The 18,647-nt window shown below is 44.8% G+C and overlaps 1 protein-coding gene across 1 annotated transcript in view; it reads left to right on the top strand.

Moving 5' to 3' along the window:
- The window catches only part of SLC24A3 (solute carrier family 24 (sodium/potassium/calcium exchanger), member 3), a 142,773-nt gene that overhangs the window by 116,594 nt on the left and 7,532 nt on the right, over positions 1-18,647 (top strand). Inside the window, exons 9-15 of the mRNA XM_009886046.1 lie at positions 1,530-1,583; positions 3,127-3,260; positions 5,912-6,072; positions 6,657-6,933; positions 8,896-9,062; positions 10,848-10,962; positions 11,846-11,958. Coding sequence (XP_009884348.1) covers positions 1,530-1,583; positions 3,127-3,260; positions 5,912-6,072; positions 6,657-6,933; positions 8,896-9,062; positions 10,848-10,962; positions 11,846-11,958 — 1,021 coding nt within the window. The remainder of the gene's footprint in view (positions 1-1,529; positions 1,584-3,126; positions 3,261-5,911; positions 6,073-6,656; positions 6,934-8,895; positions 9,063-10,847; positions 10,963-11,845; positions 11,959-18,647) is intronic.

The following is an 18,647-nucleotide window of genomic DNA, read 5'->3' as shown; positions in this document are numbered from 1 at the left end:
ATAACTCAAGATATAACTCAGCTAGAATAACTCATTTTCTGAACCAGAGAGGAAAGCCTAGGAGAGCATCACTCAGACTGTTTCCTGATACAGCGATGCCAGTCGGTGCCCTCTGCCCACCCTGCAGCAGCCCAGGGATGTGCTCAGCAGAGGCAGAGACTGCTGCTTGGGCGCCGGTGTGCCAGGGATGTCGGCCACCTGGGAATGGAAAGGGCCACCCAAGCAGTCATAAATAAGTGTGTTCCAGTATTTGGATTTTTAATAATTTAAAAACCAAAAGCTCCTAAGGTCCTAAGGCAATATTAAAGAGCGAATGAAAAAAAAAAATAGATATATATGTTAATGTCCCCATGAATGTGCTTAAATGTACTGCGATAGGTATGTTAGGCTCGGAGAGCTTCAAACACTTTTAAAAGTGTACTTTCAGTTGTTTTGCTTTCATGGTTTTGTTTTCAGCACCTCTCAGGGCTTGTAGAGTGACAGTGGTAGCTTTGATTTCACTCACAGCCAGTATTATTTAGATTACAAGCACTAGGGGGAGTCAGGCTTTTTGGGTTGCATGTTTTCTTAAACTTGTTCTCACTGGGGGATTTATGTTTCATTTCAGAGAAGGATTTCTGAAACACTGAGTTTTGCAATGGCTTGTTTTTATTTGTTTTGTTTTGTTTTTTTAACTAAAATTGACTCAAGGCCCAATTGTATTTGACTGTGCCCTTCAACTAAAACACATCAATGCGGAAGCCGAGCGTTGAACTGCCAGAAGCAGGGAATGAGATATTGATATAGTTAGTGCAATGTCTCAAAATCTTTAAAGAGAAAATGGTCTATGAGTTTGAGTATATAGCAGTCTGATAATGGATGATTTCCACAAGGACTAGCAGTTTGCCATAGGGAACTATGCAGAATACAGCATTTTGGTCAATGAAAAAGGTTACGTAGAAAAAAGTTCTAAAAGTCATAGTCTATTTTGTTTTCATAAAAATTTCATTAGTTTGACACAGAAACAGTGGAGAAAAAAACTGACAGTATCTAATCAGCAGTTTAAACTGCTGCCTGCTGCATTCTCAGTGGTTATGCAGCAGCAGTAGCAGAAGTGCATCTGCCCCTTTTTCAGGTCATCTCAGCATGATCGGTGTGCTTTAGCACGCTCAGAAAGCCCAACAACGTGCTTTACACTCATGCAGGCAAAGCAGGATGACTGCTCCCCTGCCTCTGCCAAAGGCCCCACAGATACTGTCCTTTCAGAAGTGTTGGTGTTCCTTGGGTATGTGATTTGTTCACTAAATTCCTGGGTTCCGTCACTTGTTCTTAGCTGACAGGTTGATTTGGCCAAGTAAAACCAGGGCAGAAGTCAAGAAAGCAAAGGAGGCATCACACATCCCCTTTTCTAGAGGTGTGTTAAGACAGCCCAGGAGGGTCAAGCCTTGCTGCAAGTTTATGGCATGACAGGTGGGAGAGGATGGCTGAACTCGGGCAGCTGACTGCCATGCCTTGCTCTGATCTGTTTTCTGTGTCACTCTTGTTTGCAGGTGGGAGTCCTTAGTCTTAGTGCTGATGTATGTCATCTACATCGTTATCATGAAGTAAGTCAAATGCGCCCTCGGCTTGTTTAGATTGTAGGGCTCCCTGCTCCAGTGCTTTTCCAGAGGTTGCAAAGGTAATTAAAGAGAGCCGCAGGCTGTGGGCAGAGCTTCCATTGCATCACCCAGCTTGCACGCCAGCAGCACCTCCCATAGCAGGGGTTAAAACCTTGCCCTGTAGTGTACTTATCCGTAATTTATCCTGATGAGGCATGAAGGGGCTGCTTATCTCCATAGTACAGATCCAAGGATCAGACATCTAAAGACGGATGATGCTTTACGGATCTTACCCTGTGCGAACCAACTAAAGCTAATGCAGCAAGTCTGTGGCAGAGCAGAGAACCGAATCCATCTCTGGGTCCCACTAAAGCAGCCTCTTCTGACATTACTTTAGCATCTCTACTGAGAAATAAACACATGGGAGATTCCAGTCTACTTTTTATGGGTGCAAAACTCCACAGCAATTTGTTCTCGCTTGCTTGGAGACCCACGATAAAACTACAGCACAATCAGCACTGATTTTCTGAGCATCTGACCTGTGCAACTTCTTTCACACAAGTTCATGCTAGCAAAGCTAGTCTGTTCTGCTGTTTGGTTCCCCTCCTCCTGCCTTGTTTTTAAAAGACAGTGGAAAGGAAACCCATATTTAAACTGGAACATTCAACAAAACCTACCAGCTGCCAAGCACACCAGTGGTCTTGTCTCAACAAATAAGAGTAGAGATTTGTTTTGAAATTATAAATAGAGTAAATATTGTGAGAGGAATTCTCAGTGAGAACAGCAAAACACTCAGGCAGGGTTGAAGGGAACACAAGTCAGAATCCATCTCACTTCTAATAATTAAAAACTTTTTTAAACATGGAGGGTGGCTTCACTCTTGCAACGATTAACTTACCAGCAAAACAGGCAGTTGTAATGTCTGAATCTAGAATGGATTTTTTTTCTGAAAGCAATTCTGTAGTGTGAAAGGATGTTTCAGACCCATTTGGATAGAGCTGGGGAGGTTGTCAGCCTGGTTAGGGACCTCAGCCAGGTGTTCACTGTGGTCTACCCTTGCCTTTCAGTATTGTGGTGAGATCCTCAGCTCATGTTTGTGTCAGCTCCTGGCTACTCTAAATAAAATAAGGAACAAAGATTATGTTTTTTTCTCCCCAAAGCTGAAACAGAACTTAGCATATTGTCATGTGTTTCTGTGGTAGATCTTCACAGGTAAAACAACACTCGTGTTCAGGTGTGATTATGTGATAAAAAATAAATTTGGACACTGATAAGAAACCATTATTTCTGATACAGTGTATTCATTACACATAATACATTCAAGATTCATGTCTTGTATCTTTCATAGCGTTCTGGATACGGAGAGGTTGCATTATATACAATTTAGTTAGAGCTCCGGCATACTGTGGCTAGATTTCCTTAAAACCAGAGGGCTTTTCTTACCTCCCTTAGTTGGATCACACAGAATATGAGTCTAGGAAAGGAAGAGTGTCAAGAAATCTACATAGAAGGAGCAAAGGTACAGCTAGAGTTTGTTTCATTTGTGCAGGTACAACTCAACCATACATCACTGCTTTGAAAGGAAGACAAAAAACTCTGCAAATATGGTGAATGGTTTAGCAAATAACACGGAAATGGACGATAACAGCAACTGCGATGCCACAGTGGTATTACTAAAGAAAGGTAACTGTTCCAGTAAGTCACCCTGCTTGCTTGCATCATTCTGAATGTTTACAAGTTTGTCCGCTAGTCTTATGGTGTCTTATCAGCCATGAAATAGGCAGGGAGGTGGCCCTTTTGTAACCATCCCTGCCAGATGGCCATGGCTCCTGTGCCTGGGGGCATGGCATGGTGACCTCAGCCACCGCATCCTTTGCTGCTGGAGGCAGCTCAGGCCTCCTCTGGGTAGTTCTTGCTGCTGGACAAGTCGCTGGCTGAAAGGACTCCTCCAGCTTCAAGCCTGATTTGCTCAGGACCTACTTATTTAGACTGTTAGAGCCATGCCATTGTAAGTCCTCCTGTGGGCACCGTTATTCTGCATTGAAGATGCGCATTTAAGTCTCGTACCTCCAGTTAAATTTAACTCCATTCCAAAGTGACATAAATTGAGCAGGCCCTGCTTCTACTAGCATACACTTTCGCCTCGGTGAAGGGAGAGTGGGGACTCTGTGTTGGTCTAGGTAGCGTGCTCTTACTGCACGTGCTGCCTTGAATGTGCACAACTTTTCAATGTAAATGACCTTTAAGTGGATTTCGCTTTGGCTAAAATCTTCCCATTTGACTGTAGTCACAGTCACATATAAAAATGATCGTATTTCTTCATCTTAAAAAAATTCACCCCCTCCGTAGCTCAGCAGCAGTAGTTCGATGCGTGCATTTCCAAGCATGCGATAAACTGTATTTACAGAGGATCATTTTTTTTATCTTTGCAGCAGTCAACAAGCATGTGCAGTAACTGCCTGGGATTTATATGCACCTATCCTCAGGAATAACACACACCCCCAGTCACTGGTTTAACTTGAGAAGGAGCTCTAGCTTGTCTAAACCAGTCCTGGTCTCTGACCAGGATGGGCTGCCTTTTTTGTTTCTCTGGACTGAAAAAAAAAAATTAACAAAAATAGGTCTCTCTTAAACAGTGATTGAAAGACATAGTCTGTATACAGTAAGCAACTAAACATGAAATGTAGAGGGGTTTATTTGCTGACATCAAACCCTTTGAGTCTACCAGAGGCCAGCTATGGCGTTACTGCCCTATTGCTGAGGGAAGGCTTTTCTGAGTGCTGTGTGCTCTGGTTTGGGGAAGCTGCTTTTATGGGAACAGCTATCTGTAGCCTGGGGCTGTCAACAGCGAAACTGTGCTGGCAAGATGACTACACTCTGTACCAGGAAAGGTAGACTGGTAAAACTCTGTAAGCATAAACTCAGGCCTTAGTCATCTAGGTTTACCCAGTCGCCTCAGGGTTACGCACAAATGAGGCAGTTCTGATTGTGGGATTTGGTTTAAATCTCGCCAGAATGCGTCTTTGCATGACACTGCTCAGCTGCTGGTAGTTTTTTGTTTTGAACACTTGCGGTTACTCAAACTGGCTGAGGAAGGAAAACAAAAGGATTGCTTCATTTTCTTGAAGATTGTTCCTATATTTACTTGGCAGTGGGCCACTGGAGGTCCAGACAGGAGAGTGGCGCTGCTGTGCACACCAGCAAGTAGCATGAGGTCGCAAACACCACCCATTGCAACAGGTTGCCTGAGGGTTTCAGACACTACCATTTGTTTTCTGAGACCTTTTCTGAACGGAGGACCAAAAAGAATCAAACAGAAGGATTTCTGTGTTTGGGGCAGTTCCCCCAAGTGCCATGCCAGCATGGAAAAAGTTACAAGGAAAAGCTATCTGGCTGTTTTATTTTTTGAATATGGATGGCCCCACCTATCTACCCCAATCCATGGAAACCTTCTCATTCACAAAAAAAAGTGACACTAAGGCCAAGGAGATAGTCTTCTGTAAGACTAACAGTGATGGTAACAAATAGTAATGCCATGAAACATTTGCCAGTGTTCAGCACTGATTTTAATAAACCAAAGCAGAGATGTGTCAGGGAAGGTCTCAGGTTTCCCGGCTGCCGAGTCCCAGTCCTGGCCCAGAATTCAGAGCCCGAGGTGAAAAGGATGGGCACTGGCACTGTGCTACCCCAGGGGTAATGGGCACTGGCACTGTGCCCCAGCTGGAGCGCAATTCAGGTACCTGCCCCTGTCTCCTTGTTCCTTTGCTCCCGCCCTGTGGGTCGCACCCCATGGATTGGCACGTGTGCTTGCTGCCATGTTTGATGGCACTTCCCAGCCATGAGCTGCGAGCCCAGGATGCAGGAACATGCTTTTCATTTGCATTGGTACCCCACGGGAACATAGTGACGAGTTCCTCTCCCCCGTGTACGGTTGATGGTGGGTGAGGCCCATATCCTCACAGAAGTGCAGATTATAACAGTGGAATTAATGCAGCTTTACTGCAGCACCGTTTCTACCTTGGTGGAATAGCTACTGTGGAAGCAGTGGTCTGCCTAACGCAGGCCTGTGATAAACTGTGCAGAGCAGATTTAACTGTCTGTAATGAGCATGAGTGGAGATGCCATGTTAGCAATTTATTTAGAGACAGAAGTGTAGGATTTGTAAAGACAGAAATTAAGGCCAGCAGAGGCATATTTTGAATGGCAATAGCTGAAGAAATGGCCCTTGCAAAGGACTTCTGGAACCCACGGGTTTATTCTTCTGAGAGCCATGCAGGGCAGAGAGAGAGACTGCTGGAAGAAGACCTAACTTTCTCTTTGTTCCTTGGCTGCAGGAAATTTCCACCGTAAAGCCTCAGTGATCATGGTGGATGAGCTGCTGTCTGCCTACCCTCACCAGCTTTCATTTTCCGAGGCTGGGCTCCGGATCATGATAACTAGCCACTTCCCTCCCAAAACACGTCTTTCCATGGCCAGCCGCATGTTAATCAATGAGGTATGTCTTTTATCTCCCTCCACCTCCCCTTGTCCTTCTGAATTTGCTTTTTCTGTTAGCAGTGTTTGTGTCAAAATGAAACTCTTGCTTCTTCTGGATCCCTGAATGCATTTTCCCAGATTTTATCCTTCTGACACTGACTTTACTAAATCATCCCTTCCTGTTTGTCCCCATGGAGATTTTAGCAGAGAAAGTTTCAAGTCATCATGTGGTTTTGTTACCTGTAGCTGTTGCTCACAGGAGGTGTCCCCTGCATTGATCTGACATTAATATCACTTGCACTTATTTAATAATAGGGTATTCCACTGAGTCTGCACTTAGTCTGGCCCTAGTCTTGGGGTACTCCTGGAGTCAATTGTACAGCCACTGGTCCTTCTCTTACAAAAGTTTTATATGTGAGATGTATCTAGTCATCTGCAAGCAAGCATCATGTTATACTTGATAAAAATTTATCCCTTTTCCTTTTAAAGCCAAATTTTTAAAGAAGTCTGCACATTACTTCCTCTGTTCCTTCTTTTCTCTTTAAAAAAAATTAAATTTAAAAAAATCTGTCTTTCAGCAAGAATTTGTGCCTGTATTTACAGAGACAAAGACTGATCAACAGCAGGACTTACACCAATGGTGAGTCAGAAGTAGCAATCAAAATACCTATCAAGCACGTGGTTGAGAATGGAACAGGCCCCAGCAACTCCGCTGAGCGGGGCGTGAACGGCACACGGCGGGATGAAGACATGGCTGAGGCTGGGAATGAGACAGAGAACGAGAATGAGGATAACGAGAACAATGAAAACGATGAGGAAGAGGAAGAAGATGATGATGATGATGACCATGAAGGGCCATACACACCTTTTGACCTACCCAGTAAGAAGCTCCTGGGTTTCTGTTGTTCCAGAAAGCAAAACTCAGTTTGGGTGTGCCAGAAAGCATTGCAGACACGTGTTGAGGTGTCTCTGAGAGCTCTCATCAGCCTGCACCTCACAGTGTAGCTCTTGGTCACAGGTAAAAGATGAAAGGAGCTGGGAAGCAGCAGGAACTTCTCAGGATGCGGACTCCTGGGCTTGGACGCACCTCTGCTGCAGCTCATACATGGGCCCAGCGCTGCTGTTGCAGTCAGAAGGGAGAGGCAGGAATCCCCATGGGGTAGTTCCTCCCTCGAACCCAGAGTCACCCTCTGGAGAAGATTGTCTCTCTCTGCTGACTGCGGAGGAAGCTGAGGATGGTGGGGCCGCTGGCAAGGTGCCTGAACACAGGCCAGGTGCATCTGTGCCTAGGCATTATCTTTGCTGGGAAACGAGGTGTGCTCTTACCTTGCTAGCAGAGACAAGGTAGTGGTGGTGCTGGTGCGGAGCAAGGTCCTGGGTGCCTCTGCTTCCTGCTCTTAGCTAGGCATAGCCACGGTGTCTTCTCAGTGTTTCTGGAGGGCTTAGAAAGTCAGAGCAGCTATCCGACTTGTGAAAAACCACATGTGCCTCAGGTTGCTAAGCACTGGATGCAGGATGGAGATCTCCTTTTTGCCAAGTCCCTCCCTCTTACCCCATCAGGGCTCTAGTCCTGGGATGATTGTAACATATTCCTGCCTTACCTTTGACTTGACACAGCTGGCAAGATTTGCTCTGTTGCAGGCAAACCAGAATACTGTAGGGGTTGGTCCTGCCCTTTACAGGTGAGATATGTTCAGATCTCCTCACTCAAACAGCATAGCTATAGTTCAAGTAAGGAAAAAACCTGAGCCTTGAAGAGAGTAATTTCACAGAATCACAGAATGGTCAGGGTTGGAAGGGACCTCTGGAGCTCACCCAGTCCAACCCCCCCGCCAGAGCAGGTTCACCTACATCAGGTTGCACAGGGCGGTGTCCAGGCGGGTTTTGAATGTCTCCAGAGTGGGAGACTCCACAACCTCTCTGGGCAGCCTGTTCCAGTGCTCCACCACCCTCAAAGTAAAGAAGTTCCTTCTCATCTTAAGATGGAACTTCCTATGTTCAAGTTTGTGCCCATTACCCCTTGTCCCCCCTTGTGCCCCCATCCCCACTGGGCACCACTGAAAAAAGACTGTTCCCATCCCCCTGGCACCCTCCCTTTAAGTATTTGTAAATATTAATAAGATCCCCCCTCGATCTTCTTTCTGTAGACTAAAGAGAGAATTTAGGTGTCCTATGGACTGTGACACTAGATTCATAGTATGGGTAAAGTTGGCATGGACCTCTGGAGATTTCTGGTGCAAACCCCTGCTCAGAGTAGGTTGCACAAGGCTGCATCCAATTGAGTTTTGATTATCTCTAAGGATGGAGATCCCGCAGTCTTTTTGAGTACCTGTTCCAGTGTTTGACCACCCTCATGGCAGGGAAAAAAAAAAAAAGAAAAGAAAATGCAGAACTTATGGTAGCATCTGTTCTGAATTTCCCTTATTGCAAGTTGAGTCCATTGGCTCTCATGGTTCCCTTTTGCATTTCTGTGAAGGGCCCGGCTCCATCTTTTTCTGTACCATCCCATTAGGTGGTTGAAAATGGATCAGATCTCTTTCTAGAACTTGCTTTTTATGTGGTATCTGTAAGAACTTGACCCAGAGTGGGTAGCAAGTGATCTCTGACCCGTTACTTAACTCTCAGGGAAGCACTTCGTACTCCTTCCCTGTGCCCCTCTCTGTCCTCCCATCCCTGCCGTCACACCATGATTTTCTGAACAAGGAATGTCTTGTTATTATCTGTTTGAATAGCACTTAGGCTGGGGTGTCAGTGGTGTCTTGTTTGATAGTATTAACAAAATAATAACATTCTGGACTAAAGCAGACTAGAATTGTAATTGTTTCCCTTTTTTGTTTTACAGCTGGCAAGATGGAAATCTTGAAGTGGCTCTTTACATGGCCATTGAGTTTTGTCCTGTATTTCACAGTGCCCAACTGTAACAAACCCCACTTGGAAAAATGGTTCATGGTTACCTTTGCTTCCTCCACCCTCTGGATTGCAGCTTTCTCCTACATGATGGTGTGGATGGTATGTACCAACTAAAGCAAAAACCACAGCCTGGGAGAGGCAACAGAAGTGGGTTTTGTCAGCTTGGAGAAATGCGTAGAAAGTTCTCCATACCTGAATTTTTAAATGAGAAACCTTAAGTCTGCTTACATTTCTATTAGACCTGTCCACGCTGAGAGAAGACAATTAGGGGCCAGTAGCCATGGCCTTTGAACTTCGTTCAGGGCTAGAATTTCACCCAGATTCTTTAACATGGGAAAAAATTACATTTGTTTAATACCTCCATGTCGTGCAGGGCAGTGTAAAGGGACCCAGGTGCTAGTAAGAATCTGGCCTCAATAGCTTTTCCTTTTCTTGGAACAGGCAAGCTTGAGAGACAGAGTTGTGAATGATAACGCTTTGAACTCATCATGAACAAAAGCATGACATTCAGCCAAATTCTTGCACAACTACTCTAGTCGACAGGAACTTAATTCAACCTCGTTATCCTAAAGGTAGAAGGGGATAAATAAAAAGGAACACAAGGAAATCCACATGTAGTTGGACTGTTCACAGGGGAGAACTTTTGTGCACTGTCTGGGTCATTGAGCCTGTTAGCTTGCTGCAGGCCTCATTACATGATATGTGTAGGTGAAAAGTGTAAGTTGTGCTCATTAAGATTACAGTAATACTGCAGCATGGATTGTGTTTCTTTTGGGGTGGTCTGTACTCTTAAGCAGAATCAGACAATGATGGGGCGTTGACGTCAGGAGAGAGTCTAACAAGGGAAGCCTGGTTTCGGGCTGCTGCACTTTTGATGGGGTGCACGATTCATGGACTGTCTCAGCGTGGAACCCGAAGAGCATGGAGATACCTCACTAAAGCACTGGCCACTGCTTCCCTGCTGGGAAGGGGGAGGCAACAAAAAATCTTCACTGCCTTCAATATTCATTCTTGTACTAAGTGCAAAAATGAATGCCAGGCTTTTCCCTATGAACTAATCAAAGCAGTTACAGAAGAAGATTTTTATTTTGTTTTGTTTTCAATAATCCATGTTACCCTGAAAAGGAAGTAGAAAGTTACTTGTTTTCTTCTGCTTTTCATCTGGGAGCATGAAGTGTTTTTCAAGAAAAAAGCTATCACAGCTTTCCATAGCTGAAATACCAAAGCCCACAGGGTCACTGTGCTGCTTCTAACATATGGTTCACATTTCTTGGACTATGCTGCAGAGAGTTCTGAAGAGCAATTAAATATGGCTAATAGCAAATGTGCATCATTTGATAAAGGCATCCAAAATTTGAAAATATTAATCAATTTGAAGAGCAGCACTAATTTATCGTAGCTTAGACTGCATAGCAAAGGAAAGAGAAAAGAGGAAATTAAAGGTGTCTCTTCTCTGCCAATAGGAATTGTTCACAGTCACTTGGGGATATGTCCCTGCGTACAGAATTTTCATAGCATAATGAACCATAGGGTTGTTTTAGTGTCTGCTTAGCTATTATTTGTATATAATAATGTCTGCAAACTTCAGCCAAGATAAGGAGACTGTTACACAGCGTAGTGGACCACCGTATAGTCTCTTTTCCAGGTTAGTATCAGGAAAATTGTGGATGAAAGGTGTGAAGCAGCTAACCAACAAGGGTACATAACACGTTAGTGCTGTCCTCTGCCAGGGAATGAATATACCAAAAGAACCTGTCACTTCTCTTTAAAGAAAGTGTGTGTTTGCACTGAGCAATAAACTCACGGCATCTTGCAGAATTGGGCCAAGCTGAGCTTTGATTTTAATTCTTGTAAACAGCTTGACAGTTTATTTCCTCTCCTTAGGTGACAATCATTGGCTACACACTGGGAATTCCAGATGTGATAATGGGCATCACTTTCTTGGCAGCTGGAACCAGTGTGCCAGACTGCATGGCAAGCCTTATTGTAGCAAGGCAAGGTAGGTTCATCATAGAGATGTTACACTGCTGTTGAAGTGTTTCCTTGTGTCCTCTTCCTCTTTAGGTAGCACAGATGCGCCCTGAATGTGAAAACATACAGAGCCCTTTTCCTGATGCTGAAATTTAAAACAAGAACAAAGAAGGAAATTCATTGTGTTGCTATTGCAAAGCAGCTAGCAGGTTCTTAATGACGGTGTGAAACAAGTTTTGGCACTATTGTCAACTTCAAGCCTTCCCCAAAAGTGACAATGTTTTTCTCAATTTAAATATCAGTGGTATAGAATTGTTTAAAAGATGGCATAAGGGTCTTTCAGATCACTTTCCAGCTTTTCTCCACAATCATAAGGACTGGAAGATACTACTGTTTTTAAGGGAAACCATTTTTCCCCCCTTGTGACTCCAGCAACAAGTGTTTTAAGAGAAAAAGAAAGCTGTCAGTACTGCTTTGGGGAACAAAAGCAGTGGCTCTTCATTAAAACAACTGGCTACTTAATAGACTACCTGAATACCTAATCTAATCAGTCCAGTGTAGAAACTCATGTGTCACGGTTACAGTAAAGTATCAAAAGCCCCACTGAGCATAGCACAAGAGTGCTGGCAGGTCACAGCCAGTGGCCAGGGTCCTCACAGCAGCGGAGGAGTAGTTGAGGGAAGTTCTTAGATGATCCCAGAAGGTGGATTCATCTCCTTCAACCCTGCTGGTCCTGTGTGAGGGGGGGGTCAAAAGGGAAAGGGAAGGGGTGGGATGAGTGGGACCTCCCTTGACACTTTGCCTTAATCCATGGAAATTGTCTGGATTAGCTCAGATTAATGTATTTCAGTTTAAAAGTTGAAAAACTTTTCTGAGACTTGTTTGATTGTACATTGTTTCCATTCCTGCAGGTATGGGGGATATGGCTGTGTCCAACTCCATCGGAAGCAATGTTTTTGATATTTTAATTGGCCTAGGCCTCCCGTGGGCTTTGCAGACCCTAGCAGTGAATTATGGATCATACGTAAGTCCTACATTTCTTCATATCATTCTTTTTTACATTTTTTTTAAGAAAACATCTATTAAAAAAAAAAAAGTCCAAAATTCTGTGGATTGGATTTGAAGACACAAATAGTTTTGCTCTGTTATGATTTGGGAGAAGTAGCAATTGTCAGCAGACATTCCCCATCCTTTGGAGGACCAGTACTTCCATTTCCTCCTTACAGGCTTACATGTGCTGTAATAAGATAACCTAGTAGAGTATACTGTATGTTCACCCACTTGAATATATTCCAAATGAGGAGAATGATCCTGGTTTTAATAAGACAGAAGGGATAAACACGTAGCTGAAAAGTAAAGGATAGAGCAGACCTCTGGCGCTTTCGGTAAGAAATATTCTAGTGTCACTAAACTGTTAACACACTGGAAGATGAAGGAAGTGGTTAAATAACTGGATGTTTCAGAGCCCCTCCCCGAAGTTGTTGCAAGCTCCTTTCTGAGAAGGAAGAGCAGGAAATGCCATGAAGTCCTAGAGGGAAATCACCGTTGCTGTTGCTGTTAGCTGGACAACATTCAGACAGCAGTGTAGGACAGAGGAAAGATTCTTGATTACAGTCAGTGAGTGACTGCAAAGTTAAAAGACCAGAAAATCCCAGAATTGTTGAGGTTGGCAAGTACCTCTGGAGATCATCTAGTCCCTAGCCCTCTGCTCAAAGCAGAGTCAGCTAGAGCAGGATGCTTGGAACCATATCGTTGGGTCTTGAATACCTCCAAGGATGGAGACTGCACAGCCACTCACAGCAGCCTGTTCTGGTGTTTCACCACTCTTACAGTAAAAAAGCGTTATTATGTTTAAATGGAATTTCTGTGTTTAAAATTGTGTGTGTTGTCTCTTGTCCTTTCAATGGATACCACTCAGAAGAGTCTGGCTGCACGTTCTTTGTCCTCTCCCGTTAGGTATTTATATACCTTGATAAGATTCTCCTGAATCTTCTTTCCTCCTGGCTGAACAGTCGAGGTCTTTGAGCCTCTCTTTGTGTGTCAGATGCTGTGGTCCCTTAAATCTTCCTTGCGGGCCTTCCCTGGACTTGTTCCAGGAAGTCTATATCTTCCGTTATTGAGGAGTTCAGAACTGGACCAAGCGCTCCAGATGTGTCTTACCAGTGCTGAGTAGAGAAGGATCATCTCCCTCTACCTGCTGGCAACGCTTGTCCTAATGCAGCCCGGGATGCTGTTGGTGCTCCATGCCACAAGGGTGCATTGTGAACTTCAGCTTGGTGTCCACCGGGATCAACAGGTCTTTCTTTGCCAAGCTGCTTTCCAGCTGGTCAGCCCCAGCATGTACTGATGCATGGGGTTATTCCTTCCCAGATGCATGTCTTTTCATTTCCCTTTGTTGATGTTCATGAGTTTCCTGCCTGCGGATTTCTCCAGCCTGTCCAGGTCACTCTGGATGGCAGTACAACCCTCTAGTGCATCAGCCAGCCCTCCCAGTTTTGTATCAGCTGCAAACTTGCTGAAAAGTGCCCTCTGCCCTATCATCCGGTTCATTAATAAAGACATTAAACAGTATTGACCCCTGGGATAAACCACAACTGACTGGCCTCCAGCTGGACTTTCAGCACAGCAGTTTGTCCAGTTGTCAGTCCACTCCGCTGTCCACTTATTTAGTCTGTTCTTCCTCTGTTTGTCTGTGAGGATGTTTGAGAGGCAGTGTCAAAAGCCTCGCTAAAGTCAACATAAACAACATCTGATGCTCTCTTCTTACCCAACAAGTCCACCTCATCACAGAAGACTATAAGGCTGGGTAAACATGATTTCCCCTTCATAAATCTATATGTCTACTCACAATCACCTTCTTGTCCTTCATATGTTTAGAAGTGGTTCCCAGGATTATTTGCTTCATCACCTTCCCAGGGATCAAGGTCAGGCTGACCAGCTTGTAGATCCTTGGGTCTTCCCTCTCCTTGGGTGTAGGACTGACAAAAGGAAGCAATGCTGTAGGAATAAAATCCCTTTAATGAGCAGCTTATCTGTAGCTCATCTATATTTTGGCAGAAAAGGATGAAAACAAGTGGCTGAACAGAAGCAGCCAGCTTTCATGAAGGCATAACAATGTCACTACTGTTTTGCACACCCAAAATGTTCATTGTACAGTGTGATCACATGGTTAGAAAAGGCAGTCTTGGAAACAGCCCCACAATTAGCAAAGAGACTTTCCTCAGTTTTCACTTGCAGTTCCTGGATTTCTCTCTAAATCCTTGCATAATTGGACTTCAAAACAAAACAAGCCCCTTCCCTCCATCCCCCCCATTATTAGTAATTATTATTTAAGTATTACTAAGTTGCCAGAAAAGGCTGGAGTTAGCTGGGTCAGGTGTAGCCTGGTGACAGCATTAAGAGCTGGAAGGTCCTGTTCGTTATTCAGGGAGCCCTGCTGATGTGCCTGGCACGGAGGTTAGCAGGGGCAGAAGATGAGGAGCTCCTGCTCCCTATAGGGCTGAGCCTTGGGCTGCTCGCACGAGCAAGGCCTGCGCACTAGGGGGGGGTTCACAGGCTCAGGCCAACCTGCTTGTCTGCTAAATGTGACTGTGAGTCAGAGGCACTAGGTTATTTCTGAGCTAATAGTCATGATTTAGTACTGCTCCTTCAGTATTTGGCAGGATCCAAATTTGTCTTCGTAGCATCTCCTCCAAAAGAGCAACTCCTCAAAGCCATTGTGATGCCCCTGTCTCATGTACAGAAGGAAGGAGAGATTTGTAAAAGACAAAAAGGTCTTCCTTGGTCATGATTACTTTTGCATAGCCCTCCAAACCCATGATTGCCTCCCCAGAATGTTTAATATAAGAGGACTGTGGCAAAGTTAAGCTTTTGCTGAAAGCAGAGATTAAATCCATTTTAATAAACAAGCTGTTAAGGCAGTAATAGCTTTTGTGGCAGCCAAAAAAAAGTAGACTGTGTGATTTGGAAGCTTTAATGGAGAAGACCCTCCTAGAAGCCCCCTCGAGCCTTATTTTTCTGGAAGTCTAAACACTCAAGTATGCTATTTCTCTAATATTGTAGTCTGTAAAATCCCTACGTATCTCTTGTTCCAGGCTGCCTGACTCAGAATCCCTTGTGGCCAAATTTTGCTCCCTGTTTAATGCTGGTGTAAAGAGTTCTGGCACGTTGCTGTGCAGAACTGGAGGAGAGGATCTGCTCCATTTTTCTTTCCCTTTGCCCCTGTGCTGCAGCGTGCACATGCGCGTGCCAGCGTGGTGCCCTGTGATTATGCGCATTCTGAACTTTCTCAGCCCCGTGCAGTAAGGTGGCTTCACACGCTAACCAGCCAAGCAGCTGTTCCCAACCAGAAGGAGGTTTATGGGGTTTCATTCTGAACGGGAAGAGCAGTCTCACTGCTAATGGCGCTTTCAGCTGCTGTAGCACCCTTTGTAGGAGGAGTTTGTGTTTGAGCCTTCCTTAAATTCCCTGAAGGCAGGTGGGTGTTTCAGAGCCCATTTTACAGATGGTGCATTTTGATTTGAGGTAAGCAGAGAGCTTTGGAGAAGATGCAGCCTGCAAGCTTGTGGCTGGTTGTGAGATGTCAGTATATTTAAAGCATTGTCCTGCAAGGTCCTGGTTACTGCTCAGTTTTGTCATATGCCTGGCAGCAACCACAAGGAGCCCCATGCAGAATCAGGACTTCTTGTTTAAACAAGTTCAGTTCAGGAGATAGTGCCTGAGAGGGAAAAATACAGCTTGTGATCTAATAGATAAGACAGGAAAGGAGCAAGAAGGGACTTGTCAAAGAGAGACTAATGGACTTGCTGGAGGTCGCAGAGTAGGTAGGTGGCAGAACTGGAAATAGACTGTGAATCTCTTGAGACACATCCTGGTTCTGAGTTGCTAAATCACAGTCATTTTGCTTAAGTGCCTCTCCCAGTTCTGAATGCTCCTTTCCCAGGCCCATTGTCAATGGATGTTTCGGCTTATTATTTATTTTATTTCTTCCTTTCTCGTTACAAGAAAGGAATGGAAAACCATCTTGTGCTTCTCAGGCTGCATCTTGGAAGCATCTGTCACCTATTTTAGAGAAGGAAGTTCTCCTTCTTCTGTTTTCCTATTTTAAATGAAATGTTTTCCTGTAGGATGTGGGTACGCTGCAAGTGGAGACTGCAAGGTAGTCACAGCCCCAGCCTGAGCAGGGGGGCTGCACCCACACAATGTGATGTAGGAAGCTGGCACACCAGGCAGCACTTTGCAAAAACCACTGTGTGCTCCAGGGCACCTGTCTCCAGTATCATTCACCCTGCCTTGCCTGTGTGTATCTGTTACCACAAACCAGGTCCGTCTTAGTGTGATCATCAATGTACAATACTGGATTTTTAATCTCTTCCTTCTTCTGACTGGAAGAAAAGAAGAAAAGGTCCTCCTCTGCCCTCACCCTTTGCCTTCAACTCAGTTGTTAGTCCCACAGTTCTTGGTTTGTGCCAGGCCACTGATGTTTTTCTTATCAAAAGGCAGACCTAGTCAATATCAAACAGCTTCCATATCAGATCCCTTCTGTTTCTACAATGTCTAGTCTCTAATCCAACTCTACATGTACTATTTTAAGAGTCCTTGTTATTTCTGGATGCTCATTGATGTCCAGGCACTAACTCTGCCTTCCTCTGTGCTTCCCACTGGAGCTTCCATCTCCACTACTCAGAGGTCACTTGGCCGCCCTCCTGCTGCAGCTCTGGCCTTCTGTTATCAACCATAGCTAACCTAGCATGCCAGCAGGACTTTCGGAGAAAAAGCAACATCCCTCTGGACTTAGAGAGACTTTTGAAAGAGTTCACTTTCTCATCTCTTCCAGCTCTGAGTCCTGGACACATTGCTGACTCTGTAATCATGTAAGCTTCCTTCCCCAGTGGCTCTGGCAAATCCAGAGTGGAAGGACATTTGCTCCGTGTCTTCCATCCAATTACTTCCCTCTGGAACCTTTTTTGGGATGTGAAGCTGTAAACCAGATATCAGCCATGAGTATTTTAGAGAACAAGAATTTTAGCCTAAGGATAAACAGCCAGGTTCATTTGTTCACATCAGCATTTGGGAGTATACTCATATGTCTGTCCATCGCTCCCCTGCCTGATAACTTCAGCCAGTTTCAGCAAAATTTGACAGTAAGTTAGAAGACTTAGAGACAGTACATTCCTCTCATGCAAACAGGCAGCTAGAGAGAGGAGGAGTAACCCCAGTGCGAGCTGCGTTAGATATCAGAGAATCCAGAGGGAAGCGGACACTTGGGAAACACACATCGAGATGGCAAGCATCACTGCTTTCTTACTCGCTGACCAGTTTGCTATTCACTGTTGTAATTCAAGGCACCATGATGAATCGTATGACATTAGGACAAAGCTGGCCCTCGTTTTTCCTCACAGCCAATACCTGTGTATCTGTTCCCTGCCCCATTTTGGCCCAGGTATCTGCATATTGACCACCTTAAATCCTCCGAGGGAAGAGAGAGGATATGGGAGGTTCAATGGATCTGTCAGTCATCAGGGCAAACATCAAGGTCGAGGACAGCAACAGGGTGGTGACTCTGAGTGTCTGCAGGGGTCCTTGCTTCCCACAGCATCACCCTTCACTTCTGTAGATGTTACTCCTCCTCCTGCTTTGGGGTGCCAAACTCTTTCCAGCTGTGACATTAGCATCTGCAACATGATGTGCTGGTATCACTGCAGCAGCAGTATGCAGCTTGAGAGGTATTAATAAATAAAGTTCTTGGCTGATCCCAAAGACCTATGGATGGTCATAGCAGCAGGTGCATGCTAAAGCTGCTAACCAGTCCCTCCAGCTTCCTGGAATAGTTTGCGTGTGTTGAGTGCATTTGCTCCCTGGTTTCATGACAGGGAGAGTGGGATGATTACACTGTAGTATAGCAAAAGTGTCCGGTCCTTCCAAAGCTCCTAACGATACAGGAATTCTCTCCAACCATAACCCCCATCATTTCTTGCTTAATGCCTTGAGTGTCTACATGCGGCACTCCATGTTGTGTACTCCAGGGTGTGTACCCTCTGCAAAGTGGAATGTGTGATACAGAGCAAACCGAGGATGCTTTCTTAGGAGTCTCAAAAAAGGTCCAAGAAGGAAACTCCACTGAAACATGCAGGAATGCAGAACATGCTGGAAGTTTCAGTTCACTGAGACCCCTGTCTCATGGCAAGACCTGGGGAATGCAGGATTTACACTGAATTTCCACTGTCAGGCAGGGACACTGCAGGAAAAGGATCCCCAAACAGACAGAGAACCTGCAGCTTCTTCAGCCAACCAACTGGAAACATAGCAGAGTCATTCAATATTCCTGAATGAGGTAATTTCTCTCATATTTGGACCCTGGAGCAAAACCAGTTTGGATTTTGGCAATAGCTCCTTGTTTTTCCTTCAGCAACTGCCAGAAAAGAACTGAAGAATGGAATCACATTTATTTTATTTCCATTTGTTTTCCTCTGCTTCAGCCTCGGTTCCTTATTGCCTGCAGGAGCTGCGTGGGAATAGCTGGAGCTGGTGGCAGCATCTCTGTATTTGCTACACAAGAAGCAGGGAGATAGCCTCTGTTGAAATTCAGAGTAGATTTTGAACTTTCAAACCTTTCATGTGTGATCAGTCAAAACAGAGCGTTCTTCTGGCCTGCTTTAGCCACTAGATACAAGCCAAACCTCAAAGGAGAGTTTGGGAATGTTGATTTTTCCT

This window comes from Charadrius vociferus, unplaced genomic scaffold (assembly GCF_000708025.1).
Source record: "Charadrius vociferus isolate BGI_N301 unplaced genomic scaffold, ASM70802v2 scaffold455, whole genome shotgun sequence".
In the NCBI taxonomy this organism is placed as follows: Eukaryota; Metazoa; Chordata; class Aves; order Charadriiformes; family Charadriidae; genus Charadrius; species Charadrius vociferus.
The sequence above is the reverse complement of the archived record's forward strand: the minus strand, read 5'-3'. Positions and strand labels throughout refer to the sequence as shown.